The sequence below is a fragment of the Epinephelus lanceolatus genome, chromosome 4, assembly GCF_041903045.1.
Source record: "Epinephelus lanceolatus isolate andai-2023 chromosome 4, ASM4190304v1, whole genome shotgun sequence".
NCBI classification, from domain to species: Eukaryota; Metazoa; Chordata; class Actinopteri; order Perciformes; family Serranidae; genus Epinephelus; species Epinephelus lanceolatus.
Window position 1 is genome coordinate 14,652,812 of NC_135737.1, and position 27,334 is coordinate 14,680,145.

General features: G+C 38.6%; 3 protein-coding genes across 3 annotated transcripts; 2 read left to right on the forward strand and 1 right to left on the reverse strand.

Moving 5' to 3' along the window:
• Positions 1-50: 50 nt before the first annotated feature.
• Positions 51-3,268, reverse strand: cxcr5 (chemokine (C-X-C motif) receptor 5). Its single transcript, XM_033631544.2, has 2 exons — positions 3,104-3,268; positions 51-1,371 (listed from the first exon to the last, which is right to left on the reverse strand). The coding sequence occupies exons 1-2, from the start codon at positions 3,134-3,136 to the stop codon at positions 298-300; spliced, it is 1,107 nt and encodes a 368-aa protein (XP_033487435.1). The 5' UTR covers positions 3,137-3,268; the 3' UTR covers positions 51-297.
• Positions 3,269-4,517: 1,249 nt separating this feature from the next.
• ddx6 (DEAD (Asp-Glu-Ala-Asp) box helicase 6) lies at positions 4,518-18,883 on the forward strand. The gene is made up of 14 exons (XM_033631327.2): positions 4,518-4,632; positions 5,418-6,011; positions 6,136-6,199; positions 6,874-6,978; positions 7,856-7,985; positions 8,492-8,638; positions 9,725-9,819; positions 9,975-10,097; positions 10,222-10,350; positions 10,596-10,712; positions 11,216-11,279; positions 14,175-14,276; positions 14,427-14,606; positions 15,633-18,883. Exons 2-13 carry the CDS (start codon positions 5,815-5,817, stop codon positions 14,600-14,602), a joined length of 1,449 nt encoding a protein of 482 aa, XP_033487218.1. The 5' UTR covers positions 4,518-4,632; positions 5,418-5,814; the 3' UTR covers positions 14,603-14,606; positions 15,633-18,883.
• Positions 18,884-19,007: 124 nt separating this feature from the next.
• On the forward strand, positions 19,008-26,831 carry treh (trehalase (brush-border membrane glycoprotein)). The gene is made up of 15 exons (XM_033631326.2): positions 19,008-19,136; positions 19,796-19,896; positions 19,989-20,136; positions 20,226-20,313; positions 20,682-20,776; positions 20,941-21,033; positions 21,219-21,335; positions 21,603-21,725; positions 21,827-21,876; positions 22,512-22,712; positions 22,817-23,034; positions 24,721-24,832; positions 25,548-25,660; positions 25,753-25,806; positions 26,157-26,831. The coding sequence occupies exons 1-15, from the start codon at positions 19,054-19,056 to the stop codon at positions 26,292-26,294; spliced, it is 1,734 nt and encodes a 577-aa protein (XP_033487217.1). The 5' UTR covers positions 19,008-19,053; the 3' UTR covers positions 26,295-26,831.
• The last annotated feature ends 503 nt before the right edge of the window (positions 26,832-27,334 follow it).

The following is a 27,334-nucleotide window of genomic DNA, read 5'->3' on the forward strand; positions in this document are numbered from 1 at the left end:
GTTGTCAATTATTGTTGTTTGATAACACTGACAAGGGGACACAGTTGCTGTATAATATATGAAATCTTTATTAAGTTCAAGTAGCAGAAGCTAAAATACAAGCAAAAAACAGTTTCCGGCCAACAATAACATTTTTTTCTTGACTGGGTAAATAAAACATCTTTTAAATGCAATCAAAGAAGCAATGGGTACTGTATTGTCAGAACATCTGATAAAATTTAAAACATCATTACAAATGAAATATTGCAGAACCAAACGGAAGCATTTTAGTTACAGCTGACATTGTATAAGAGTTAATTAGATGAGGATGGTGCTGGTTGTTGTTGCTCCATCAGAAATGGAAGGGCGACTGTGACCTTGAGGTCTAATGAAAGATAGGCAAACTCGGCTGCAGCCCAGTTTACAAATTAAGCGTATAAGCTCCCTGCGAAACCGCACCCCAACAAAGGCGTACAAGAAAGGGTTCAGGCAACAGTGTGAGAACCCCAGGCTCTTCGTCAGATCAAGGGCGGGAGGCAGGTTGACCATAAGTTCACAGTTTATATTATATTGGTCACTCACAGTTTTTATCAGTAAGGTGATATTATAAGGCAGCCAACAGAAGAAAAAAATGAGAGTGACAAGGACAGCCAATCGAATTGCCCCTTGCTTAGCTTTGCTTTTTTGACTGTTGCGCAAAGTAACTACCACTGCTGTGTAACAATAGCTCATGACAGCCAGAGGTAGGAAAAAGCACAGATGATCTAAAACTCTGTTGGCCAAAACCCAGTTGCTTGCATGGATAGAGAAATGATGATAGAAACAGGAGAGCCTAGGTGTGCTCGTAGGGTCTTCCTTTACAGAAAGAAACACAGCATTGGGTACTGATAAACCAAAACAGACCAGCCACAATAACATGCATGTCAGGTGCACTGTTCTTGGACGTCGACTTTGCATACTAGGAATAGCATGAACAATAGCCAAATAGCGATCAAACCCAATGCATGCTAGAAGGAAACACCCACAGTGGAGGTTAAGATTTTGCATCAGGCCAATAAGCTTGCAGAGAAACTCCCCAAACAGCCAACCATTTATATTTTCAACTACATAAAAAGGAAACGTGACAAGGAGCATGAGGTCAGCCAGGGCGAGGTGCAGCAGGTAGATCTCAGTGATGCGCAGGAGGCGCCAACGTCTCAGGAGGACTGTTATCATCAGGCCATTCCCTGCCACACCCAGCAGGAAGCTCAAGCTGTACAGCAGAGGTTGAAACATGGCATGAAAGGTCTGCCAGCCAATCCCCTTATTGTCCTCACAGAAGGTTTCTTCTTCTTCTTTTATGTTGCTGTAATTGTAGTCTGTGTCATTCCCCAAATCATATGAGTCACCCAGCTGTAAAATATAAAGAGGAAAATGTTCATATGAAGTATTTCATCACAGTTTGAGAATTATGTTTGTGTTGTGGAATAATACACAATTGTATAGTCAATTGATTTGGGCTAAGTTCTAATAGTTGTTTTTTTATAATGGAATGAAAAATTAGTTGTAACATAGTCTGTTAATGTAGCTTTAAAAGAACTACCTTGATTTGTGCTTTGTTCCTTGTGGTTTTCTCAGTCAAATTATTAGGCAGGAAACACCGAATATGCCGCTTTTTTCACTTCCCCTTCACAGTAAGTAGGAAACATTTTGTGGTATATATGCCAAAACATCATACTTTGGCTGTATACTAGTAAATGAATCCTGTTGACTTTTAACCCCACAATCAACAAAATAATATTACATCTGCAGGAGAAATCAGAGCTGTTAAAACCTTTCTTGTTACTTTAAATGGCTACTGCTCAGGAAAAGATTTAGTGACTGAAGGCCTGCGAAAATTGCCATTTCTCTATGTTTAGTAATGTGTTAGATCAGTGGCCCAGAAAAACACATCTATCTATCTATCTATCTATCTATCTATCTACTGTCCATATTATTAAAAAATGGGTAAAATGTTATATACAAACATTTATAGTATTACACATACTGAATATATCCTCTTAAATTTCATCGCATTCCAATGTATTATTAGTAACAGATTGCTGTGCTCTGGTGCTCTGGAGAATAACGATGTCTTTGAATAAGACCGTAATACATATTTTTATATTTAAATATATTCATGATTCTTTGAAAAAGTATTCTGTTTGATGAAACAAAACTTTATGTTTCAAAACTATAAACTGTAATTATAATTTATTCATGTAATAATTGTTGCCGTTACCTTTAATGTTATTATTGAGCCTAAAATTCATAGTGACAGTTACACTATAACTTGCACTTATATCACTTTTTTTAATGTTAGAATGTAACTTCTTTACAATAATCAAGTTTGTAAATTACATACATTTAGATTCATATTATAAGCAATAATCATCAGGAAGATAATATGTTTTGCTGAACGACTCTGATTTGAAATCAGAAATAGTCACAGATAGAATTGAATTGGTTTAAAATTATATTATTTTTTACCATATACACCAGTGTCATTATAAATGAATTGGAAGCTATTTGAAGCTTGTGATTAGATCCTCTTTTCACAAGAAACGTGATGAATTACAGTGTTTTCTCTCTCTCTTTTAATTCCCTAGTGAGTCAACGGGAAGGACACAATATGTAACAAACCCACATCTGTTTAGGTGCATTTTTATGGTTCAGTAATTCAAGCCACTCTAGTTCATGAATTATGTTTCTCAACTTTTTGGCAATTTTAAAATCCTATAGTTTAAGCTTAATCATAGAGAGCAGCAATATGTTGCTTGCTACCTTGAAAAATGCCAGATGCTGCAGTGGAGGCTTAGAAAATGTTAAAGATTTATGCAGAGTTATGCTGTACTGTTCTTAATAGTAAGCTGTAGCATCTGGAAAGTGCCTACTAGAAATTTAAGGATATTTGACAACAGACCAAATCAAGCCTTTTGCTATGACACCCACTCTTTTAAGACTAAAAAATACAAACTAAACATACACACAGGCAACATTTCAGTATCTCAAATTAGATTTGAATCAATCTGTGACCTGCTATAGACCTTTACAAACATCTATAGCAGTTCACAATTCACTTCAACAATTCTTACTTATGTCTTACCTCAAAAGCTTGAAAGGTGTTTGTTACAGCCATGTGGGTTAATCTCAGTCACTTGAATGTGTATCTTTCACTGCCGTAATGAAATGTGCTTGTACTTCCTGTTACTGCTGGTTCTTCTACATTTGCTTCGCTGCTGTCTTCATTAGCGGTGCGTTTGGCAGAAACAGCAAGTCAAATCTGACAAAAGGTTTCAATACCAGGCTTCTTATACTGTAGTACACATGAGAGAGAAGTAATGCAAGTCCAAGTAACCACACCCCACAGTACATTGTAGCTTTGACAAGCTAGAGTCAATCATACAGAACTAGACAGATTTATATGGGTATTTTTGGCAACACACCCTTATAAATCTTATAACATCCAGCCATCCTCTGACAAGAAGAATATGTTAATGTGGGATAATCATACACACCATCCAGCTTTGTCACTGGTATCAGTTCTGTTTTTGATTGTAATTAATAATTTACCTCAAGAAGCTATCTTGCAAAATTCTGGGGGGCAGTGAGAAATGGGTTTGTAACCAAAAAGTCTAATTTGTTGTAGGTAGCTGGTTTGCAGGATACATTCAGGTGGGAAAAGCCACTGAGGAACCGATCCTCAACCCTCAACTCTTCCAGTGAAACTGCTCCGTGGCTGTATTAGGCATCTCTCTTGAATGTCTGAGTATGGACCTGGCGTTTCTGAAAAACAGAGCACATTGCTGTCAGTGATATGCCCATTAACTAAAGTTTTCAAAACAGCTGTACATGGATATTCAGTAAATATTACATATTGATTCCAGCACTGGTATAAAACTATAGAAAATAAATAAATAAATAAATAAAGACCCCCTTTATTATCCACATGCCACCCTTAATTCAGGGCTACTCAGCTGTTGAATCGTAAAGCTTCACAATTGTATTTTTTATGTAGCTATGTCCTAAAACTTATGGTATGATAGGCGATAGTGCAAAGTGAAGGTTACTTGACTGTAATAAAATTAAAATACAGCCAAGTTATTGCCTATTTAACTCTTAAGTTTGGTAGAAAAAAAACAGGGTACACACAATATAGCTTTGGTAATTTGACTATGGAAGTACATTGCTTTGACCTAGGGTAATCTAGTTTACAGGATTCCCCTCCACACAAGTGATCACAGTGTGTCAGAGTGGGTAAAGTAAGTAACAACAGCGGTGAACACTGTGTGCTGTGTTATTTGTTTACTTAATTTAAGGTGGCATTAATCCCAATAATATAGATGGACGTTGCGTACATTTGAGTGAAAGACGATGGCACTGATGGTACACAAATTGTACACTGGATTGTGGAGTGGAGTTAGTAATAGTCTAAAAGTATAATTTTGACAGGACACCCTAAAGTAAATCCTTGATTTGAAATGAAATCAGCTGATTAGTTGGATGGGGGCGGGTTCAAATACGAGTGGAAGCCATCTTGAACGCTTGGTTGACAAGACTCTTTGGTAGTCAGCTAAAAAATTGAGTACACCTTACAAACACCGCATAGGGAACCGGTTATTTCAGTTATCCAAGGTAAATGCATGCACATCTTAACTATTTCTTCTTCTGGATAGTTCTTTACCAGATATCCCAGTGTTTTGTGGGGACTTTTACGATATGAGTTAACTGTAAATGGTATTTCGCCATCGATAGCCAGTTTGTTAGCTTGCTAGCACACCTAGCACGGCAGTTGAGTCGGCTGAACTGGCTGATATTAGCAATGTGATTGTGGAGATCCTGTTTTGTTTGTTAGCTAAAATTGAAAACGGTGTCAAGTATCATTTGCACTAGCGCTGTAACATACGGACTGGTTTACAAGTATCCTGACTCAATTATGTCAACGTTGCTTACCGAGCAGCACAACATTAGCATGAAGCTAAATCTTCATGTGCTAGTTAGCCGGATGTCGACTAGCTGAAGGGTAACATTAACGTTAGCTTGTTTTCCTTCTAGTTGGTTGGCTTTAACAGAATAGGCTTCTTGTTCGTCATGTGGTTAGATATTTATCCGCTAGACTTGTAATTTGGCAAAGTTGAAGTAACTGGACTGATTGTGTATTTCGGTGATTGACTTTCCGTAAATCAACGCCGTTTCCACATTGTTAGCAAGGGTTTACTAAATAACATCACGGGCCATCGCTGTGTCGGCTAACTTTTGACGTTAGGCCAGCGCAGTACTGTCACAGCTATTGATGAACTAAATATTAACTCGATAAGTCACCGTACACTCAAGATATAGGATATTTTCTTCTGCCACGCAGCATCATTGTTTTTTTGTGAAGTATGATGTTTCTGATAACTGTGTCTCGTATGTTTCAGGGTTGGAGAAACCTGAGAAAGGACGCAGCGGCTCAGTCAGGCTAAAGAAGCTGGCTAGCTAAACAGTCTGCTAATACCTGAAAGCTAGTCAAGACCTCCTAGTGTGTGGTTTTCCATATGACAATGGCAGATTACATCTGCTTTAAGCCCTAATTTGCTATTAAAATCTACCCTTAGAAGTCTTCTAAAGATTGAGAAGGGGAATTTTTTTTGACACTTGAGGTCCCAGAAAGAACAATATTGTTGAGACAAAATACTTGAAATACTTTTATTTGGATAATTACAAAAGTCTTAAGAGGGAAGGACAATCTTAAGTATTGAGTGGTCCCAGCAGAGTGGACTCACTCCATCTTTTAGTTTTATTGCTATTGTAACAGAAAAGATTAGCAGAGTAAATATGAGTACAGCCAGGACAGAGAATCCACTAATTTTGGGCTTGTCCAACCAGAATGGACAGCTCAGAGGCTCGGTAAAGCCTGCCGGAGCACCAGGTGGAGGTGGAGGAGGCCCTCAACAACAACAACTTAATCAGATGAAAGGCACAATCAACAATGGCAATTCCCAGCCAGCCCCCACAACTAACGCTGTCATCAAGTAAGTTATTCAGTACTAGAAATCCAAGACTTTGGATATCATGTTTTCTGCATGTTGGCACAATTATTACTGTCTGTCAGTTCTGTGTTATGCTTATTGCTTACAAGAATTTTACCCTCCACAGGCCTGGAGATGACTGGAAGAAAAGTTTGAAATTGCCCCCTAAAGACATGAGGATGAAAACTTCGGTTGGTACAAGATAGTTCTCCCTTTATTGAGCTGAGAGTCATCTAGATTGGAAGTTGAAATTACGGATATCTATTTTACTTGTGCTTTACATGGGTCTGTTTGCAATTCATGTCACTGTTAGGCAGTCATGCTAGCAAATCCTGCTAAGCTTGGCTATATATTTGTCACAAAGGAATTTATGGTACATACTGTTACCACAAAGTGTGACTGAAAGAAGTTTTACTTTTGTAAAAAAAAAAAAAAAAAAAGACTGCCATGTAATGCATGTTCAACGTGAACTTGCAGTCACCATACATTTGGATCTCTGTACTCTGATCTTGGGTGCTTAACTATTTATGTGGTTTTCTTTTTTTAAAGCATACATTTTCTTGCCACTGTTGTCCTCACAGTCTTCTAATCACTTAAAGTCATTTAAGTTTTCCTCTTCATTGGAACTGTTGCAGTGGTCCAATAACTGTTCTTAACATGGTTTCTAGTTGACCTCTAAGAGAAACTTGCTGCATGACTGCAATTTACAGATTTAAGTAAAAAAAAAATGTTTATATTTGTGTAACTGAAAAATCTGGTCAATTAAAGTAATGCACTGAGACATTATCACTTATTTTACAAGCCAATAATCTGTTTACATCTTGTCAACCAAATTCGAATTATTATTTTAATTTTATGATTACAGGATGTGACTGCAACTAAAGGCAACGAGTTTGAAGATTATTGCCTAAAGAGGGAGCTGCTCATGGGAATCTTTGAGATGGGCTGGGAAAAGCCCTCTCCAATTCAGGTACATTCAGACATGCAAGTCAAGATTTGATCCCTTTCAGCAGCTGGACAAGAAGGTGCTTAAGGAAGTGCATGTTTTTATAATTAAAGATTTGGTTGTGCTTGAAAAAAAAATTTGGCAGACATTACAGTACCTAGACTTTGACACTTAACCAAGCCTTACTTTGATACCTTTGCTAAATTAAATTGATAAGAAGTCACACTGTGATTGTCTATCATTAAATGACTTCAGTGTTATATAAATATAGTATACTGGGTTTTGGTATGAAAGAATTGTACTACCTGCTTCTAGTTCAGCGTTAATCATAATGATTTGGATTCCTTTAAAATCATGTATGTATCGGGTTCAGGGGTTAAACATTGGAACGGGTTAGAATTAGGTTTGATTGTAAATTAGACTCTGATGAAACAAATAAAAAGGTGACTCAAAGTTAAACTATTTTTAGCCATGATGGTGGCATGACAGTGTCAGTCAGTTGGGTTGCCACGTTGGTCCGGACTGAAATCTCAAAAACTAAACGATTGAGTGCCATTAAGGTTTTTTTTAACATGCATAGTTCCCAGACTATGTATTCTAATGAATTCGATGGTTCCCTTAGTTCTCATCATCTGACCCATTCAGATAGACCCCCTAAGCTTGTTTAACCTGGTCTAAATGAGGTATTAGTGGGCCAATGACACAGGACTTTAAAAATGACTGTTTTACTTTTCATCAGTCCAGTACGTGTTATTTTATGTGACCAAACCTTTGAATTAAATGTTTGAATGTAGTTTGTTCAAGTAGACGTAATGTGGTATGAGCCAAAAATGCAATGACTGTACCCAGCCCCCCAAAAACAGTACTGTGTATGAATCTATTATTACTGCTTGTGGCACAGGAGGAAAGCATTCCCATTGCACTGTCAGGAAGGGATATCTTGGCCAGAGCCAAGAATGGCACGGGAAAGAGTGGAGCCTACCTCATTCCCTTACTTGAACGCATTGACCTGAAGAGGGACTGCATACAAGGTGAGTAAGCTCATTTTCTGCCATAGCAAATGCTGGGAAGTTGAAACTGGACTCTCACCCCAAACTTAATCAAAGTCATCCTTAATTTTCAAGGCAAAATTCCTAGATTTCAACTTTTGAAATGTCAATATATTCATAATACTATTCTTATCTTTGTGTATATTGAATATCTCAAGATCGGTTGATAATTAAATGTTAGTTGCAGACCTATTTTTCTATATATTCTCTACATGTATATTCAAATGGAGTAATTAAAAAATGAATCGACCATCTACAGTGTGTAAAACTACTTTCTTTTGGAACTGTGTGTAATACCTAAATAAAAACACTAATCAAGGTATCTTTGTTACAGTGCGTTTGAAGCTTCCGTGCAGTTTCTATCTGTAGTTGTTGTGATTTCATTGTTTTAATGGTTTGGGAAAGCTGTGTTCATGTCTCCAAATTAAGACTAAGCTGGTTTAATAATGTTGAGTACTCTATCACAAGATTGTTTCTCTTTTTTTCAGCTGTTGTCATAGTGCCCACCAGAGAACTGGCTCTGCAAGTAAGCCAAATATGTATCCAGGTCAGCAAACACATGGGTGGAGTGAAGGTAATGGCAACCACAGGTGGCACCAACCTACGTGATGACATCATGAGACTTGACGAAACGGGTAAACTTTTTGTCTTCATTGGAAGAACTGTGTTCATATCTCTCTGGAATGACTAAAATAATCATGCTGGTACCTTAGCTGTCAGTCTAAATCATCCTCTTTGACAAATGCCAATGAATGTGTAAATAATATTTCAGTGCACGCAAATGAAAATCCCTATTTGATCTGTTCATAGAAACATGAAAACATCAAATGAAGGCATTATCATTTAAAGTGGAATTCTAATTTATACTGCACTTTGCAGAGGAGTAATCTTAAACACAACATATATATATATATATATATATATATATATATGTGTCCAGATGATAGATGTCAGTCTGGCTCATGTGTTATGTTTGGAGTCTGGAAAGTCCATCTGATCTTGTCAGTGTTTAACACAGATAATGAAGGGGCTCTGTCCGGTTTGTTTGAATATTGGCAATCTGAATGTCTCAAAAAGCAATCTATTTAACTTACTGGCCACATCACAAAACCACAGTGTGAGGTGGTTGTTTTTTTCTTTTTGTTTAAGGTCTTCATTATTGACTGCACTATTTGTTGTCACTACGGAGTATCAGGAAAGAATTGAAATATGTCGTAATAGCTAACATATGCCATCAGCTTGGTTTGTTTTTTTCTAATACCTGTGGTGGTTGTACAGCTGTATTATTGGCAAGCAGGGGTTGATAATGATTGAAGTATGGCAGCCAGTCAAAACATCTGCACTGTGGCTGAGTGAATATTGCCAAATAAATGGAGATTTTCAGTGAAGTACAGCTTTCTATACTGTGCAGTCACCATTTGCTGAATATTACCAGTACAACAGAGACGTGATCCTTTACATTCATAGTGCTACACTCAAATCTATACATTTTTAAATCCTCTGCCAAGTGATAAAACTGCATTACTTGATGCAATTCTTGTTTTATGTGTTTATGTATAAATTAATTTACCGATATTTATTGTTGTTGTTGTTGTTGTTGTTATTATTATTATTATTATTATTATTATTATTATTATTATTATTATTATTATTATTATTATTATTGTTGTTGTTATTGTTATTATTATTATTATTATTATTATATTTTTATTTTTTTATAGTACATGTAATTATTGCCACTCCTGGGAGAATTTTAGACCTCATCAAGAAAGGAGTGGCCAAAGTCAATCAAGTGCAGATGATCGTTCTGGATGAAGTGAGTTAAATAGTTCATTTTTTTATTCTGTATAACCCATTATACCATTATATAACCCATACTTGTTTTATAAATAAACCAGTGAGTTTAAAATTTAAGTAGTCGCTTCAGACAGCTCTCAATGTGTTTTTCCCCGATCTCCCTTTGTTCAACAGGCTGACAAACTCCTGTCTCAGGACTTTGTGGTTATGATGGAGGAAATGCTGGGCTTCCTGCCCAAACAGAGGCAGATTCTGCTTTATTCTGCAACCTTCCCTCTTAGCGTGCAGAAGTTTATGGTGCATATTTCTCATTTGTTATTTAAGTACTTGTTTCATCATTTCTTATTGCTGATAAACAAAATCAGCCTTCATAGTCTTTAGCACAACTTGAACATAACTCCTGTTATCACCTGCTTTGTAGAATGCACACTTGCAGAAACCCTATGAGATCAACCTGATGGAGGAGCTTACACTGAAGGGTGTGACTCAGTATTACGCTTATGTAACTGAAAGGCAAAAAGTTCATTGCCTTAACACCTTATTCTCCAGGGTAAGTGTTGCCTTTATGCAATCCATGATCCTGAATTAATTTAAGCTATGTCGTCAAAACAGCTGTAAAAGACTTTTATTCGAATGCCTGTCATAAACAAAGGGTATTTTCATGAGTTCATTTCTGTACTTTTGTTTTGCATTGGACACTGGAAATGTTTATTATTAGATAATGGCTGGAAACCTCACAATTCAAACAAATCGATTTCACCAGGATTTACTGCTGTTGCTGTTCTGTTGTTTCAGCTCCAGATCAACCAGTCTATTATCTTCTGCAACTCCTCTCAGAGAGTGGAGCTCCTTGCCAAGAAGATCTCCCAGCTTGGTTATTCATGTTTCTACATTCATGCCAAGATGAGACAGGTCAGCTCAAAGTAGTGCCTCAGAAATACCAGCTCTACCAGCTTTAAGACCAAAATACACACAGGTGGCAATGGATGCATGTCAGAACAGCTGCTGCTATTACATTTGGTGTGCATTCAAGTGGTGCATCATGTAGACATGCATGTACCTCTGCTTGATGTGCTGCTACAGTTCACACCAATGCTCTGTTTCTGGAGTGTTGCTACCACTACCATTATCCTTTCCCCAGTGAGAAACTGTCCTGTTGACACTTGGCTAACTGGACTGCATGTAATATGAACAGCAGCTTTTGAACTGTACCTTATTTGTCATCAACAGTATTGGCATTTGAGCCTTGTTTTGCAGCTTAGCTTGTACTTTACAATGTATAAAATTTTACATTCCATAATAATAGGCTACATGTACATAACGTGGTGCTTTTTCACAGCAAAACAAAAAAAAATGTTGTACTGCAGAGTCCATCATTTATGAGGTTTTCATGTTATAACATTTTTTCTCTCCAGGAGCATCGCAACCGTGTGTTCCATGACTTCAGAAATGGCCTCTGCCGGAATCTCGTCTGCACTGGTAAGTGCCATGTGGATGTACCTGTGCTGTATTTTACGTAAGATTGTGATTATATATTTTGAGCTTGTCCAACCAGAATGGACAGCTCTTTGGTTGGAATGGGTAGCTATTGTGAGACTGGCTAGACGACATCACCACCAGGCGGTCTGGGCCCACTTTGACCATTATTTTCCACATAGAGAGTGGTGATGCACACTGCTCAGATTTTGAAACTTCACCACTGAGCTTATAGTTGAAATGATATTATTATCAACCCTGCTTGCCACTGACTTTTCAAAGCGTGTCCAATCAGATTACAGCTGACCTAGATTCCTGACTGAGTGACTGAGTCACCAGAGATGTAATTTTTGTCTAGTTTGAAAGGTAAGTGCTTGAAGTGCAGGAATTTCAGTTCTTGTCTAAAAGTTCTGTGATGACGTATCAGCATGAGCTGAGCTAATGGCACTAACGCAGCAGTGAGTCCAGCTCATATCATGTGAGTCAGTCATTATTTATTTGAACTTGAGAGCCTTTAGAAAGACAGAGCATTGTTGCATCACTCAGCTTAGTGGGTAAATCTATTTAATTGACAGACATTTGGCTGCTCCTGCTTGCAAAAAATATATTTTTAAAGGTTTTGCACAGAGAAAAAATGACCAGAACACAAAGTACATATAGATGGGATGGCAATGCACTTCAAGCTGCATCGAGATCTCAACAAGATCTGGTTGCCACAAATTAGGGATGCACCGAATATTCAGTAACCGAATATATTTGGCTGAATATTGCAAAAAAACACACATTCGGTATTCGGTGGAATAAGTTAAAAGCAAGGCCGAATAATAGTGGCGCCGTTTTGATAACGCAATCAAACAGCGTGCCTTGATGCGCGGATTAAAATGTCGGCAGTGTGGTGACCCCCCCGTCACCGCACTTGCATTTGCAACTAAAAATAGTTTTGAGCGAGCAAAATAGGCTTAAATCATTCAGCACGCTGTGTGAGCAGCCTACGGATTTCAACCAGCAGCAGAAACGAAAGGCGAATCCCACCGACTGTGGGTTGAATGGGGGTCACAGACACAGACAGTAATGTATTCCTGTCAAATACGGCGGCCATTGGCTTACCGGTGAGGAGAAGTCGGCTCCAATAATATCCTCTTCTTGGTGTGTAGACTGCCCAGAAGTACCTGAACAGCTGAGCCAGCCGAACACAGGTATGTGATGTGTCAGAGGAGAAACGAGCCGTTAACGGTCCACAAACCTCACCGCACTTTAGGGACTGTTCTTTACTTATGAAGGGACTTATCAGGGGAGGAGGGTGGCTGGTTGATTCTTATTTTATTTATTTATTTATTTTAATTTTATTTTATTTTGATCCTCCCTATGTTAATCACTGATTGATGCTGTTTTTGAAGTATGAATAAGTCAATAAGTAATTTATTCCATTGAAATATCATTGATGTATTATAGAAAAGTGATTTATCTTTTCATAAATGACAAAAGGCACTTCTGTCTCAATTTCGGTGTGGTATCGTGATACTACTCAGAACCATGATATTTTCATTGGTATCGTATAGTGGGTCCCAATTTTGGTACCGCGACAACACTAATCTGGAGGGGGTTCATCTGCAAAACCTAATGAAAAACTAAACAATGATATTTGGTGCTCGGTATTCGGCCAAGCGTTTAATATTATTCGGCTTCGGCCACAAATTTTCATTTCGGTGCGTCCCTACCACAAATCCTTTAACTGGAATCACCCACCTGATCATGGAACAGTGGAAACATTTTGATAGGTTTAGCTAGCCAGTCTGTGCACACGGATTAAAGCCAAATGGGGTGCCACAGTTCGACCATAGTAAGCTCATGTTGCCTGTGGGAACACATCAAACAGCTTTGTTCAGAGTGTGCTTTTGGCCTTGGTTTTGGTAATGGAAAGGTTTTGCTACAATGATAGGGCTGTGTGAGCCAAAACAAAGTGAAACGAAAGTGAGACTGATCCTCTACGGAAGTGGGATGACACATGCACACAAAAACTTTCGTGGTGCCTTGTTTGGTAGACTGAACTTGTTCCACGGATGTGTCAATGTTTTTGTTTTCCAAACAGAACTCTGTATTGTTTCCATTTTATATTCAGTTTGTAGTGACTCATATGGGTTGAAATTAACTACTGCTTGTCTTTTTAAAAATTATTCTACAGACACTGTAAGGTCTGGTGTGTAGGATTTAGAGGGATATATTTGCAGAAATGGAATATAATGAGTTTGTTTGTTATCAGTGTATAATCATTTTTAAAATAAGTATTGTTGTGTTTTTGATACATAGGGAGCAGGTCCTCCTTTATGGAGATTTCCACGTTGCACCACCATGTCTCTACAGCAGCCCAGAATGAACTAACCAAACACTGGCGCCTAATAGGGCCATATGTGTTTTCGTGCCAACCGCCATAGTTAACAGGCCCTCCAAGACCAGCAGCGTTGGAAAAAGTTATTTTTTAAAACATGAAACAGAGGGGAAGAGGTCTATGAGGATATTTCAGCTCTCATAGAAAATATCCTAAATGTATGGATCAGAAAAAAGATGAGCACACATTTATTTACTAGAGAAAAATGGTGAGCACACATTAGTAGGTGCTGGGCTAGCGGTCCGTCTTCGACGAGCTGAACAGCATCTGGTCCATTTATTTTAGAGAGGAAGAGATTGCAGATATTTCGGCTCCCGGTAAAAACCTCCTGAACACTTAACACATAAGGAATTCTAAATAGGAGAAGTTAAATCTGGTTGCAATCTGTGATCTTCACCACTAGATGCCACAGAATCCCCCTAAATCTTACACATAGCTCTTGATATTTTGCTCCAGATGTATACGTTTGTGTTGATGTAGGTTTGGTTTCTTGCTTTTTTTTTTCTCTCTAGACCTCTTCACAAGAGGAATTGACATTCAAGCTGTGAATGTTGTGATCAATTTCGACTTTCCCAAGCTGGGAGAAACGTACCTTCATCGCATTGGTAGATCTGGTAAGAGAACATGTTGTGTTTTTTTTTTTTTTGTTTTGTTTTGTTTTTTTTGTGCAGGATCTTATCTGGTACAAAGATTTATTGTAGGTGGCAAACAATAGAGGTAGGGATAAAAAAAATAATTAAAACCCTCACATCTTTAATATCCAGGCCGCTTCGGACACTTGGGTCTCGCCATCAACCTCATCACATACGATGATCGCTTCAACCTGAAAGGGATTGAGGAGCAGCTTGGAACAGAGATCAAGCCCATCCCTGGCATCATTGACAAGAGCCTATATGTGGCAGAGTACCACAGTGAGAGTGGCGAAGAAGTCAAGCCATGAGCCAGTGAGTACATAGACATTGACGGCTAATATGTATACATATATTAATTCTTTCAGGATAGTCCTGGGATGATTAAACTACTTTTCTGTTTTCTCATTTTCTGTCTTTTTTTATGCCAGTGCAACCATTTTAACACACAAATGCATGGATAAAAGACATTTTATAATTAGACAGATTAATGGCAGACATTACATTGTGCTTTGCCAGTGCTGTGCTATGTTGGGCATGCTGGGTTACTGGTATAACTCACTGGTACAACCAAAGGTATTTAGTCATTATAACTGTCATCACCTTGATGGCGCGTTTCCTGCCGTGCCAAGTATAAATGTTCCCGATGAGAAAAGTCTTTTACCTTTTTAAACATGACAAAAGATGAAGCAAAATGAGCAATACCTCCAGTCACTCTAAAACTGTCCTTTTAATGCAGTTGTCACTGTGCTGTGACAAAGTTGCAGTTTTTAACTTGAAAGATTGTGTTAAAATCCCATGTAACAAGGTGTCTGACCTGAAGTGTCCTTGATTCAGACACTCAATGGCTACCAGGTGCAGAGGGGATATTCTTTGTCCTTTTCAAGAGTTTTCTTTTGTAAAAGTCGAAAGAAAATCTGGGATGTCATCAAGTTTTTTTGGCCCTGATCTGAGTCATTTAATATTGGGTGTCAGCTGATACCAGGACTGATCTGCTACTTGGTTAAATTATGTATGTGACACATTGAAAAAAAGTGTAGCCCACAGAATTTGTCGCACCTTATTTTTCAAGGTCTTTTAGATCCAAATACTGAACTCAAAACTTATTTATTGTGTAAGCTTAATTTATTAAGATATGAATGAGAGTTAAACTCGAATGTGGCTGCTCGAGTTGTGGAAACTAAATGGGGTATAATTAGACTGATTGTGTGCTACAAGTAATCTGTGAGGGAACACACGATCCCTAGCAATTGAATGCAGTTAGAGGGTACTAATGTAAAAAAAAAAAAAATACCAGGCTTTGTTCAAGTAACTAACTTAAGGTCACTCTTCTCTCGACAGATCAGTCCATTCTCCATTCCCCTTTGTATCTTTTTTTCATCCCCCACCCGTCTTGGAGTTCTTTTCTTTTTTTTTTTTTTTTTTATTGTACAGTGTCTGTCTGTCTTCCTTTTTTGGATGCCACCGTAAGGAATGTGTATTTTGATGGACGCGTTTCGGAAGAACTCATTTGCCTTTTAATAGGGCTCTGTGCTGCACCACCACACCCTGAAGACATAAGCACCAGGAGGAAAGCACGGGACCAAGTCGAAAATGTATCAATGCACATTGTGAAGATTCATATCCACCAATGACACAAAGCCAGCACCAACAGACCGCTAAATGACACCTTCCATTCTCCACGTGTTATTTTAGAAGTTTTAACCAATTTGTATCAAGTGCCTTAACAAGCAGTTCAACTCGTTCTAAAGTAATAACCCTCCATCATCCATCATCTTGCTCACTTCATACCACACACTCATGTTCACCTAATTGAAAATTTGTTACACTAATTTAATGTCCAACCACATAGGTGAATTCATTTTTGGTTGGCTCATCCGTTTGCAAGGAAAGGAGATAATAAGGACGGAGGCTGGTCTGAAATATCTTTTGCTGGCTTGGCTGCACTTGAGTCTGGCTGATAAATGAGGACAAGCTTGGATGTTCCATGGACAGAGATGCTGGATTTTTTTCCAAGAGACAGCCAGACTGTCCAGTTGCTTGTGAAGGAGCTTGTGCTTCAAAAAGACCCAGACCCTTTCCTCTGTCTTCAGCATCAGAACACTAAAAATGAATAAGCAGCCTCTCAAAACCATGAGTCATGAGGATTCCTGTTTTGGTGGAGTTTAATTGTAGGGAACGCTTTTTGTTTTTCCTTCTTTTTTTTTTTGTCCTGTGTTTCACCTTCCAATGGATGGCCATACTTCAGTCTACGAGATGTGCAGCCGACATGTGTGGTGCATCTTACACCTTATGTATATAACTTCATTTTAAGATTGTTTTAAACAAGTTCAAAAGGCTGGCCGACAAACTGAAAAGCTTTTTCCTCCCTTCTCTCTTGTTAGCACTGGAGACTGTGTCCTTAACTGCCAGTTTGTTTGTTCTGCAATATTGGCCTGTGAATTTATTTATAATTTTAGAAATTGCAGAATTTATTAGAACCCAAAACATTTAAATCCCTTTGTGCATGATATGTTTTTGGAGGCAGAGTTCATCACTGATTATCTTTTAACCCCTCCAAATTTGATGGCAAATGCAATTTTTCAAAGCTGCACTTAAACTGAGATTGTTTAAATTGTTGCCCTTATTCTCCTGCTACCAGTGTTAACAAGTGTTCAGTCTAGACAGATGGCTTTGTTAAGCTTGTGCATTTGAGTAATGAATTCTTTGTTGTCACCAGCCTTAACTTGTGAAACTGACTCTTGAGGCACACTGTAAGATCTCCAGTTATAGAGTGTGTTGTTATTGGAAGAGAAAATAATCATAGTAGTACTACTTGCTGCAGTGCAGCTGAATTGGCAGAGAATTTGTGTTATGGGGAAAGTTTAGCTGTTACGTTGATCTGTGTGCTCTTTAAGCCCAGCTGCATTGCTTCACAAATCTTGAGGAGGAAGCTGTGGATTTATTTTCCCCTTTTTCAAAGAATGCTGGCCAAATGCGTCAAAATGATCTGTCTGACCTAACATGTAGCAGGAATTCATTCTCTGTGCATTGCAAGTTAGCTGGCTTTACTAAAAACCAGCTAACAAAAGATGCCTCACTAAAAACAACCTGAGCAGGTTGGGCTGCACTTAACGCACAGAGAGATGGGTTCAGGCAATAACAGTGACTGCACTGCTTTTTGTACACCCATGATGCCCACATGGAAGGGGAGTGTGATGCAGAACATTGAAAAAATAATAAAAAATTGGCACGGAGGGGGGAATGGGCATGAAGGATAACATTACTATTAGTCGGACTGCTTGTTTAAGAAAATAACTTGGGCACCTCAGAATGCTGAGTTATGGCTTTTGTCTCTGCCCTTTATTGCTTTGATATTTTGGGTTTTGGTAACGTTTTTTGCATTTTTATGCAACACAGCCTTATTTTTGCATTAAGGTCATCTGTTCAGCTGAAACCTTTCTGCAAATGAGGTTCCCTTTTGTTATGGTGAGATGCTCTCTTAACTGTTCTAATCAATGAGAAGTATTATCCCACATTTAATTTAAGCTCCTTTTAAAAATATACCTGTTGCAATGTTGATTAGTTTAAAATGACCATTTTATTTCTCATTGGTTAGGACTGTGATCCCTGTTCACTCAGCTCTATTGTTGTCCCCTGAATACTTGCACATGTAATTTGGCTGTTTTGGCTTATGGTTTGGGTGGGAGGGCTGTATTTGTTAAAAATATTCAAATTAAGCATTGGTTGAATGAATGGGGATCTAATTGTTCAGGCACTTGGCAGCTGCCTGTCTCTTGTCAGTCCACTGGCAGTAATCACCACAGCAAATGCTTTCATGTCTAAAATTGACGATCCCTCAAATTTTAGTGTATTGCTACCTTTTGATGGAATGCTGCTTTACTGCCAGTGGCTGCCATTTTGAGAACCTTAAAGACTGAGACAAGAGCATCTTGCCCCAGATTGGGTGACTAAATTGGATAGTATGTGTAACTAAATTGTCTCATTCTTTAAGGCCTTTTTTTTTTTTCTTCTTCTTTTTTTTTTTTTTAAACTTGTGGGGAGGTTTAAATTAGCGCTTTCGCTGCCCAGATGCACATGTTAATCTTCTCTTGATAGTTCCAGCACATTTAAGGTAACACAGCTTTTGTGTACAATTTGGCCGTCTTATCACTTATCTATCAAGGAGGATGAGAAAAGGAGTCCATTAGGGATTTCTTTCAAAACTGATGCATCTGTAAAATGAAACAGAGAGAAGCTTTTGGGCTTTACAGAAACAGGATAAGATCTAAAGATCCAAAGTTATGGTAATGGGTATAAAAACGTTTCAAAATGATGCCCTTAGATTTGGATTTTTTTTTTCTTTTTTTTCCCCCCCCCCAAATGGAATGTTCAAGTGGAGTAAACCTTATTTATAAAGTCCAAATTTAAGTGAAGAATTTAAAGCCTAGGTTCATTTTTTTTTTTTTTTTTGATGGAAAATTGGTTGTTATTTAATTGGCTCATTTTTTCAGTGAAGCTAATTTTACAATGGACTTAAGTTAAAAAAGATATCCTGAATATTACTGGATACAATTGAAAGTTTTGTTGAGAATAAAGCTCACTGAAATTTATTGTGTCTGAAGTTTTTGTTTTCATTGGCAGCCACTGCAGAGTGCTGTTAAACCGCTCTTTTAAAGCTAGGTGTCAGTATGTTGCTGCTCTTTGGTTCAGACGTAATGTCTTAATATAACCAGACCACAGGCTTACTTGTTCCCTGGTGTCACTTAGTTCATTGCTTAAGATGCATGTGTTGGTTGTGTTATGCATTTCGTCAGTGGTTCTTTTTGCCTGTGTAAATGGCGCTGTTCCACCGTCATGTGACAGGTAAGATAAATGACTGTTTTTCTTTAAAAGGTATTTGTATAGGAGACTGTATGAATCAGTCTCCTGTTACTTCACTTCTCTTAATTATAAAAGGAAAAACTGATTAATGTATAGCTGTAATACTGATAAGTTAATCCATAATTTGTCTGAACACCATGGACAACCCTAAATCTTTAAACTTTGCCCTTTGGTTTGAATTTGCTTCCAAAAACTATTGATCTGTTCAGTTTTAAACTACTGCAATGCTTACAATCAAAAATACTGGAATGCCTCCATTTTGTCAAATGACCCATCTTTTTCCATCACATTTCCTGCATACTGTGTGCTTGACTTCCTTAAAAAGAATTTGCACTGTAATGGCAAACATGTCGATAATTATCTTGGCATTCGAGAGCTATTTATTCATCTGGAGCATTATGTTTGTAGGATAACATCAGCCTTCTGCTGCGGCTGAACTCCTAGAAGTGGTGTTGTTTTTTTCATGTCTATCTCCTTAAGCACATATTAAGTTGTTAGCAGACCTTTGCCCTCACCTGCTTATTATTATTGATATGGTTTTATTACTTACTTGCAGGACTCTGTAACAAGAGGTCAGTATATTGTAGTAATACACATAATGTCTTTCCTGTCTAATGATTCACAACTCCTAACAATTTCAGTGAAATATACTGCACTGGGCCCATCTTGCATCAGGTACAGGAAGCTAAACTGTTTGACGATGACAAGTACTTTGTTGACATGAAACTGAGGGAAACTCCTGGTGAGTCATAAATCAGTAAATTAGCTTTTTTTTTTGGTTTCTTTTGTCGACTATGTGACTGCTTTTGTTGCTCACTGTGTCTTTTCCTGTAGATGTTGTTTTGTCTGCGTTTCACAATCTTTCAAATGACTCACCAAACACCACTGTACCGCCTGCCAAACTGCAGGAGTTCCTCAGTACTTACTTTGAGAAACCAGGGACTGAGTTTGAGCCATGGACACCACCAGACTGGCATGAAAAGTGAGAACCAGTTATTAGAGGACTCTTGCTCAGATGGTACTGTATTTTTTAAGTGTGCTTTGCTGGAATGAGTTGATTTTTATATGCAGGCCAAAGTTCCTGGGAGGAATAGCAGACCAAGAACTACGCAGCTGGGCTGAAAAGATACACGATCTGTGGAAGCTTCTGGGCAGAAAGGTGATGAGCTTAAATGATTGGTTGCTTAGTAAATCTGCCTAATTTTGCTTTATTTCAACTATTCAGTAACTGAGGAAATATTGAGGTAATTTAAAGTAAAAATGCCAAAACTATATACAGTATATATGTATATATCTTCAGATTTTGTTCTGTCTGTTGAACAATACAAGCTATTTCAATATGTCAGATTGACCTTTAGGCAAATGTTATTCACTATTTTGATTATTTGTGGACCAAATGACACATTGAAAAATTATTCAGGTTCATAAATAATGAAAGTAATTGTTAGCTGCAGACCTGATGAGGTTAAAGGATCCACGTACATGTGAGTCCAAAGCTTTTAAAATGAAAAATAATCTCTCCTTCAGATCCACACTGGTGTTAAAGATCACCCAAACTCGCAGATATACACCCCACATCCTGTTGTTGTGCCAGGAGGGCGCTTTAGGGAACTCTACTACTGGTGAGTGAACAATGAGGCCTGTCTCTCAGCTGTCTGTCTGAGAGCAAAGTGTCACCAGGTCAGAGTGAGGAGAGATCACAGCCAGGCTCAGTCAGGGGTCTCTGCTCAGAGCCCACCTGGGTGCCATATGCCGACAGTGATGTGAGCTGTTCTGTGCCTAACAGGGACTCCTACTGGGTCATCAATGGGCTCCTGCTGTCAGAAATGACAGCCACAGCCCGTGGGATGATTCAAAACTTCCTCTACCTTGTCAACAGGTAAGCTTTAAAGTACATTTCATCTTTCATAGCACTTACAAAGTCCAGCTCGCTGCAGGTTGTTCAGCAGGCTCATTTTGAATAATAAGTCATTTAGCAACCCAAGTTGTACACTTGGATATGGAGCTCTCGGGGGAATTCAGGATTTGTGGAATAAAAGATTTTTTTCAATCACTCTCCTACAGATATGGCTTCATTCCAAATGGTGGGCGGATTTACTATGAAAGGCGCAGTCAGCCTCCATTCCTCACTCTAATGGTGGAGAGCTACTATCAAGCAACCAAGGATAAAGAGTTCCTCAGGTGATATTTAGGTCTGAGCTGATGTCCTGCCAGACACATTATCATTCTTCAGCTGCCTCGTGTCTCTTCCAGAATAGAAAAAAGGCGTATTCAACATCAAAACCTCAGTGCTCGTGTCTGTCTGCGCCTCCAGTGTTTTGTTTCCCCTAACACGCTTAATTAGAACATGACACCCAAACTTTTGTGTGTAATGATATTAAGGACTGTGAAAAGTAGTCTGAATTAAACCATAGCTCTCTGCTGTCTGTACAAACTTTCATGGTTTAGAGCAGCTTTGCCAGCACTGGAGCAGGAGTACCAATTTTGGATGCAGAACCGCTCTGTGACTTTGAAATTAAATGGGACAGAGCATGTGCTGAACCGATATGATGTAAAGGTGGGCTTGCCCAGGTAGGCTACATTTGAAAGAAATCTATTGAATTATAAAAACAAATTTAAGATGGGGGTATTGTTGATTGTGCTACACTCACCATGTCTTTTGTTCTCTTTAGGCCTGAATCCTACACAGATGATCTGGAACTAGCGGAAGGACTCACCAATGGTAACGGATTAATAGTGTTTATACTGTATTGTTGGTGGTTGAATGAATCCCCCTTCATGAGCCCTGCTATGGTCATTTTATTCCATGAGAGAGAAAAAAAAAGGCTGATGCTGTGGGATGGATGTACTGTAGTTTATCAGTGCTCCTCAACAGGAAAGGGGAAATATTCCCCTCGATTTAAAGATCATTACCATGTTTTGATGTATATTTAATATGTTAAGCACATCCATTTTTGCGTATTGTGGCTTACAAGCTGAGCATTAATTTCAAGAAAAGCTGTTTTAGGGAAAAACACTGTTGTTGTTTGCTAAAATGTTGAATTTTTCTGCCAGCAAAGTGTGTTTGCTCAGATTTCTGAAGATTTTATGCAAGAATATATTTATATTTATTAACAAATAGTCAAGGTCAAAGTCAAGTTATTTCTCCTCTTTGGGGGAGACGTTTAATTTTTTTGTCTCTAAAGCTTTTGAGAATTGTTGCAAAACTGAAACAACAATGTTATTCAGAGGCTGCATATTTTACTTTTTCCACATCCAGTTGACAAATGACACATACATGAATAAATAACAAAGTTTAGATGCTGATTTGTTATGGCTCTACTAGTGAATTCATGTTGTTTTTTTTCTCGCCCCCAGACCGTAAGGAGAAGCTGTGGATGGATCTAAAAGCGGGTGCAGAGTCTGGCTGGGACTTCTTATCCTGCTGGTCTATAAATGGTGACGGCCACAACAACGGCACCCTGGGGGATACCAGCACCAGTCAGATCCTGCCTACTGACCTCAATGCTCTTCTGTGCCTCAATGAGAAGACTCTTGCTTCCTTTCACAGGATACTGGGTGACTACATGAGCAGCCTTTGACCTTGGAACTAACTTTGGTCTTCACACTGCTTTTAGCTCCTAACTGGTGTTACATAACGGTGATGTGCTGTTTCCTGACAGGTGATGGTGACTCAGCTGCACTGTATGACCAGGCTACAGCCCGCAGGCTGGAGGCGATAGAGTCTGCGCTGTGGGATGCTGAGAGGGGTGCCTGGTTTGACTACAACCTAGTGACGCACACCAAACACTCTGAGTTTTACCTCTCCAACCTGGCACCTGTTTGGGCACAGTGCTATTCTCAGCCTGAGATGGGAGAGAAGGCAGTACAGTATCTGAAGGTCGGTGGACAATCTTGCCTTTATTGTGGTTTCAATTCATAAAGGTGGAAGAAGGGATAACTTTTAATCCAAATCACAAAAGATGCATATTTTCCCCATTCACCTTTAATAGAATCCAGCTATGCAGATACTGCATGTTGTTTTTTCTTGAGTAGGTTTTGAGGTGTGTATAATTTTAGTGAATCCAACAAAGATTTTTTTATTTTTTTTTTTTAACAGCAGCTTTTTTTACAGGATGAGTTTCCCTGTAATCCACAGTGCACACTGTCAACAGTGTCATCAGGGACTGTTTTTTAGTTGTTGTTTTTTTTAAGGTTTTAGTAACAGATTGGCAGTGGGTAGTACTTCCAATAAAAAAGCCCAAACAGCCAAATCACTGATTCAGTTACCCTTTACCTCTATTGTATTGAAGGAGCATCCAAAACCTGGACAAATAAAGCTTTGAATGCAGTCATGCCAATAAAGCAGCTTGAACTGAACTGAAGTGAACTAAAGCCAAAACTGTGTGGCTAGAAACCATTAGGGTTAAATGAGAAAATGCCCTCAGTGACCACTTTAATAATGTGATAAGATATGTATAATCCATTGCAATTAAATACAACAGCTCTGCCACAATTTCTGCCTTTACGAAGTATATAATGTTTCTGTATTTGTTTTAAGTTATGCTTAAAGGTCCAGTGTGTAGGATTTAGTGGCATCTAGTAGTGAGTCTGCAGTACTGAACCTTCTCCCATGAGCCGAGCCTGTGAGAACTACAGTGGCTGACGCAAAACAGCGAATGGCTCTATCTAGAGCCAGTGTTTGGTTTGTTGATTCTGGGCTACTGTAGAACAACATGGTGGACTCCGTGGAAGAGGATCGCTCTGTATGTAGATATAAATGCCTCATCCTAAGGTGAAAAAAAAGATTATATCTATGGAAAAATAGTTATGAACATTACAAAAATTCATTCATTTCTGCCAATAGATGCCCCTAAATCTTACACACTCGACCTTTGATACTGAGGCCACAGATACGGTAGGTGCTGTACTGGACTACATTATATTGTAAGGTGTTTTCGTCCTCCTTATTTACATACATAGGGGGGGAAGAATATTAGAAACAATTCTGAATATGGCAGATCTGTTATGTACCTAATAAAGTGACAACTTAAAATGTGTATTCGTGCCATTTGTGTGAAAGAACCCTTTAACCTGTATTTCTCCTGGTTGGTATGACTTGTCTCCTCTTCTGTTGACCACTGCAGCTCCACTCTGTGAGTTACAATAGATCTAATTAGCTGCTCAGCTGCAGCACATTAAACACGTAAACATACCTGCAAATGTCACTTCTGTCTGGTTAGATGCTGGTATGGTCCTTACTCTTAAATACCAGTAACATCACGTTGTTTGACCATGACATGTTGACATTTTTTATTACAAAAAGGGTTAACTGAATGTGATTTTAAGCAGACTTTGAATGTTTTGCCTAAGTGCCTCTTGACAGTTGTTGAGGACGAAGAGATTGTTGCTCATTTATTTCCCCACCACCATTTCCAACCAATTAATCCTCCCTCTACTCAGAAGCCCACCTATATGTCACAAGCTTTATGAACTGTGCTCATTTGCTCCAGCAGATGGAGCACACACACTGCACTACTTTAATCCATGCATGCTTCTAAGGTTACTGGTTTTCCTGTGTGTGCAGGGGAGTGGTGCTCTCCAATTTCCCAATGGAGTTCCAACATCGCTGAGAGAGTCTGGGCAGCAGTGGGACTATGCTAACGCATGGCCTCCTTTACAACACATGCTCATTGATGGTAGGTGGTAATAAATTGATCTACCATCACGATAATTCCTTGAGACACATACTGATGATGCACCAACTGTTCAACATGTTGCTCTGTTGATTTTGCATAATAATTTGTGAGAATGCATAGTGCCTGTAGTGTGGTGCTTTATTTTTTTGCTCTTGCTTTGTATTCCAGGACATGGATTTAAAATGAAACAAAGCAGGTTAAACAACTGATCTTCAGGTTTATTTGAGGGTGTTTACATCTGTTGATTGTTACTCACCAAGGCGTTGTGTGCATCTGTGTGCATCTGTGTGCAAATGTGTGTCCTTGTGCATGCGCACAGTACAAACTAAATGGAGACCCACTTGTAAAAAAAAAAAATCTCCAAAGTGCAACCAGTCGTCCAAAACTCCACAGGATAGCTTTAGGTTACATAGAGTCATTATATTTTATATTCTGCTTGAAATCCAACCACCCATAGAGATCTGCAGATACTTGATATCTGCTCTGATGATGCTCTGCTAGGCCCTTAATGTACCAACCTTCACTTCTTGCTTTTTTAGAAGGATTTTTGTCTTAGTTTGGTCTAAAGCAAGTGTGACTAATGATAAGAGAGTGACCCTTCAAAGTCCTTGGTTGCCTGGTCTGTATGATCACTGCCCTGCTGAATGTTTCTCTGCCTCATGTATGTTTAAAAAAAAACTTTCTTAGGCTTGTTTAGTGATTTAAGTGTTTCCAGGTTTATTAAAACTGCCTTCAGAGGATGCTCAACAACTAGCATTTGATTTGGCCCAGCGCTGGATCAGGACAAAGTGGTTGGCATACATGAAGTATGATGCCATGTTTGAAAAGGTGAGTCTCTTTAGGTTTCAGTGTGTCAGAGCTTGTGTTGCATGGTGATAACACAGCTGGCTCAGAATGTGTAATTTTCTTCCTCCTGACAGTATGATGTGAATGGCGATGGCAAACTTGGTGGTGGAGGAGAATATGAAGTTCAGGTACTTCTTGTGTTGATGGTGTAAAGCTAATGTGCTTATAGTCTTTCTGATTTCACGCAGAGCCCTGTCAATTCTTTCTACCTCACTTTTGCTTCTTAATTTGAACACATTTGCATTTACACATATACTGTCACTCCTCCTCACTTCTTTGTCATTATCCATCTTTTTTTGTATAATTTTCTACCCTGTTGGGTCTTGTTGTCTTTTACCTTTGACTTGACTCTTATGTACTTCTATCAGCACAAATTAATCACTTGTTTTTCTCAGATCACTGTGTTTTGCTGCTTTACTAAAGTGTTACATAAAAATGAAAACATCTCTTATGCACCGCTGTGTTGCCCTTGCTGTAGCTGGGTTTTGGCTGGACCAATGGCGTGGCCCTGCAGCTCCTGAACCAGTATGGGGCGACTCTCACCTCAGGAAGCGGGCGAGTGTCTTCTGGCCTCCTGCTGCCTCTAGTCGTCTCAGCCGCTATCATGCTCCAGTGAAACAGAGGTGACGAACGAGCCTGACTGGAGGTCAGATTTTATTTTTTCTGGTTTCACTGCACTACAACACTCCAGTCCACTGGCTGACTTCAAACAAACGGATATTGACATTAAAATGAGACTAAATTGTGCATATTTTAACAAGTTCTGATTTCTTTCTAAATCGTATATGATCAGGATCACTCTTCTTTGTAGAAGGAACAGGATGTGATTTATCATAAACTAAAAATTCCTTTGATGAATATTTTAGTATGTATCCTTAGAGATAAATGATCTCTGATGATATCAGAAGATGCAGATCATGTAGGCACTTAAATGGACTCTCTCCAGTAATTCAAGCTGTTAGCGCTGGCTGCTGCTTGGATCACAACATTAACTTGTCCCAGATATTGAACTGACATTACAAACAGTTATTCACCTAATTCAATTATAAAGTTTATTGCTATGCTGTAGCTTAATTCACTCCGAGGCCTTCTATTTGCATGTATACTGAAGTTGGACTGTAAACGAGCTCATGTGAGAAATAAAATGCGACATACAATAATGAATACAATAATGATGTTTAAAACATACAGTTTTTATTACATCTGTCTACTCAAGACACCTTTATTCATTTTTTACAAATCAACCGAGGAATTCCAGGTTGCAATGCTGGTATGATAATCACATGTTCAATATAGTGATGAATTCCTGCTAACTGACAGCACTAAGGTTATTTGAAATGCAGTGTGTTTTGGTCTCATACCTTCATTGGGCATGGGTGGTCTATGACCATGAAGGAAGGAGGACGCACAACTCCAATATGATAATATTATATTATATAAATATTTCCAATCGTGATGGGTGCAAGTTGCAGAGGGATTCCTAAGCCTTCTTCAGTGTATCTTTTGATACACTGAAGAAGGCTTAGGCTGAAATGCGTCTGTCATTTTGTTTGGCCGTGTGTCGCCCTATTAAAACATAGATTTTGACTCTAGTCTTTTGTGAGTGCTGTTGCCTAATAGTTTCTTTGGTCTATGACCATGACATTGCATTTTCAA